The following is a 3,349-nucleotide window of genomic DNA, read 5'->3' as shown; positions in this document are numbered from 1 at the left end:
TCTCCTCCTCCCCCTTCATCTGCTCCTGTGTGCTCTGATCAGATATGTCCCTCTCCCTGAGCTGCAGATTCAGTATCGTCTTTTGAAATAAATTTTTCTGGGGGGAGGGGCAGGTGTCCACTTAGTATTTGGGATTGGGGCCAGCCCCCTAGACCTCTCCACTGGTTCCCTACTCCACGCCGGCATGTTGATGCTTTTAAGATTTGATGTATGAAATACCTTTGATAATAACATGTATGATAACTATTACATATATAATAAACTACATATTTTCTACATTTGAACACAAGGAGTTACCATGTTTCATAGCTTGCTCTAAAACAAATTCTGGATCATCAGTAAATTCTGAAAACTTCTTAATCACCACTGTAATTAATTTTAGTTTTAGGAATAAAAGATGAACCAGCATTTTGAAGTTATCACCCACTTAGAATTTATTCTAAAATTTCATCATTTGATCTATAATAGTAGATATAATTTCCTAGATAAACTAAAATGTCTGGAAAGTTTTAGGTAACAGTTCTCACGTTTTTGTTTGTTTGTTTGTTTCTTAAGCGAAGGATAAAGAGAAACGCTAGTTCTTCTAGAAAACCAAATAAGAGAAAGCTTGCTTTCATGTCATACTCCCATTTTAAACTCTTGTGTCAATTTTATTTCTATCTCCCTCTCTGTTCCCTTTGTGATTAAATTCCGAAACCAAACCCGCTGTCATTGAGTCCCTTCTGACCCAGAGCAACCTGATACAGGGTTTCTGAGATTTCAGTTGTAATGGGCACAAACAGCCTATCCTGTTCCCTTGAAGTTTGTTTAAACCTCCGACCTGATGGTTACTGGCCCAACACCTAACCGACACTGGCACTTACTGGTCTGCTAAATTGCCAGTATCCTCAATTCTTTTCAGAGCTTTGATGTGCTTAGCCTTCTACAAATTCGGTGTTGGTAATTTAGGCTTTCATACTTTTCCCTTTGTCATATTTGAATTTGGTAATGTCGTCGTTGAAAACCACTAATTTTTACAAAGCACCTTATTCTGGCTTTCTTCTACAAGTTTTTGAAGTACACTTAAAATAGACTTCAGTTCCAAACGTTGAGGATTTGTTTGAAGAACAGGAAACTCTTAAGAAACTGGTTTAATGCAATTAGAGATATCGTTAATTCTGGATGCACTCTTTATGAGAGAGACTTCACATCAGTTAATTACTATATTACAGGTACTATATGTATACATTAGACTTTCCAAATAATTATATCCCTTACCTCGGTTGGAAAAGAAAAAGAAGGGATCTCGTTTGAATAAAACACAATATTCTACTTGAGATTTTATTTTGGTTTTATATACTAAAACAATTTGTACTTACTAGCTATTTCTAAAATTTCATAATCTTAAAGAGATAGGAAAAATTAGCTTAGAGCAGTGGTTCTCAACCTTCCTAATGCTGTGATCCTATAATACAGTTCCTCATGTTTTGGTGACCCCCCCCCCAACCATAAAATTATTTTCGTTGCTACTTCATAACTGTAATTTTGCTACTGTTATGAATTGGGCGACCCCTGTGAAAGGGTTGTTCAACCCCCAAGGGGGTTGCAACCCACAGGTTGAGAAGCACAGGCTTAGAGCATTTATGAAAACACCTTCGGGCTGGTGGTGTGGTTGACCAAAGAAATTAAAAATCCCACACATGTAGTGAATTGTTTGTATAAAAACACAGTATGTTTACAGAAAGGAGCCCTGCTGGTTTAGGACTTAAGCTGCTAGCCACAAGGTCAGCACTTCGAATTCTCTATGGGAATAAAATGAGGCTGTCTGCTCTGGGAAATATTGACAACCTTAGAAACCAAAAAGGATAGTTCTTCCCTGTTCTGTGGAGTCTCTATCAGTCAGTTGATTGGATGTCACTGAGTTTTGGTAACTCAAGAATGTGAAGAAATGTACTAAATGAAATGTATATAACTCTGAGCTTGCATTCTGTACAATTATTTGTTGATTTGTCCTTTAATCTTAATTTAAGGAGTTCGAAGTGACATATATTGTGTTTCTTCACTGTGTGTTGACAAAGAATAGGAAATATAAAAAGGGAAGTGTTGATAATGTGTTTTTCCTCTCCTCTGAGTTACTTTTATTTTCCCCCTAGAATTCCTTGATGTACGAGCTCTTCTCTGTCATGGTTCATTCGGGCAGTGCAGCTGGTGGTCATTACTATGCTTGTATAAAGTCGTTCAGTGATGAGCAGTGGTACAGCTTCAATGACCAACATGTCAGCAGGGTAAGGAGAATCCATTTTAAAGGTTATTGCCCTGGAAGATGTGAATAGGACTGCTTTTATTTCTGGCTGTTGTTTCTGTGGTTTGGACTTGGTCTCTGTGTCCAGAGACAGAATACAAGGTTTCCTCTTGCCCTGAGCCTTCATGTGTACTGCCTAAATAGGCGCACTGGGGCTGACTGACAGTAGCAGTCACTGATGATGATTCTCTTTTATAATTGAGTATCTGGAAAGATTCATCTTGGAAATATGTATCACTTGACTCTTGAGAGTTGAAGAATGGGCTACATGTTAACATTAATAGAATTATAGTGTTGCCAATTTTCCAAAAGAGGAAATAATGTGATGACTTTGTAGATAACACAAGAAGACATTAAGAAGACACATGGTGGGTCGTCCGGGAGCAGAGGGTACTATTCCAGTGCTTTTGCAAGGTAAGTCATTTCCTAATTGTGTGGTGGTTATAAGTGAAGACGCACTGTGGGAGTGGGGAAACCCGTGGCTGGGTTTTTAAGTTAAAATTCATTGTAACTTCTCAACTGCTTTGACCGTTACTTGTACCTTGAGGTCAACAAACTCTATGGCCCCAGGGCCCAAATCAGCCTGCTGCCTGGTTTGTGGAATTTAGTTTCATGGGAGCACAGCCGTATTTATTTATGTGTATCTATCTGTCTATATGTAGTCTGTTGATGCTTTCATACTGTAACAACAGAGTTGAGAAGTTAGGAGATACTGTGTGTCTTGCTAAGGTATTTATTGAAAAGCTCTTCCAAGAAAAAAAATAATAATGCTGACCTCTGATGTAATTGAACTGTAGTAATCATTCTCATAAATGTCTCATTAAAAGTTAGCTTCACTTTTTTTACTAGAATGTTTTAAATGTGTCTCTGTTTGAGAAGAGGGGCATGATTGTTTTCTAATAGTGTAAAATAAACAAGCAAAAAAAATTTTTAACAATATGTGTATAATGCTAGGAAATGGAATCTTTTAAAAAAAATCATTTTATTGGGGGCTCGTACAACTCTTATCACAATCCACACATCCATCCATTGTGTCAAGCACATTTGTACATTTGTTGCCATCATCAT

General features: G+C 37.4%; 1 protein-coding gene across 2 annotated transcripts in view; it reads left to right on the top strand.

The window, feature by feature from the left end:
* Positions 1–3,349, top strand: part of USP47 (ubiquitin specific peptidase 47) — a 95,309-nt gene that overhangs the window by 53,626 nt on the left and 38,334 nt on the right. For both annotated transcript variants that reach the window (XM_013006971.3, XM_045290929.1), the window contains exons 12-13: positions 2,133–2,264; positions 2,619–2,695. In XM_013006971.3, the coding sequence (XP_012862425.1) occupies positions 2,133–2,264; positions 2,619–2,695 (209 nt within the window). The remainder of the gene's footprint in view (positions 1–2,132; positions 2,265–2,618; positions 2,696–3,349) is intronic.

Source organism: Echinops telfairi, unplaced genomic scaffold (genome assembly GCF_000313985.2).
Source record: "Echinops telfairi isolate 266 unplaced genomic scaffold, ASM31398v2 ScPeMD7_60;HRSCAF=208, whole genome shotgun sequence".
NCBI lineage: Eukaryota > Metazoa > Chordata > Mammalia > Afrosoricida > Tenrecidae > Echinops > Echinops telfairi.
The sequence above is the reverse complement of the archived record's forward strand: the minus strand, read 5'-3'. Positions and strand labels throughout refer to the sequence as shown.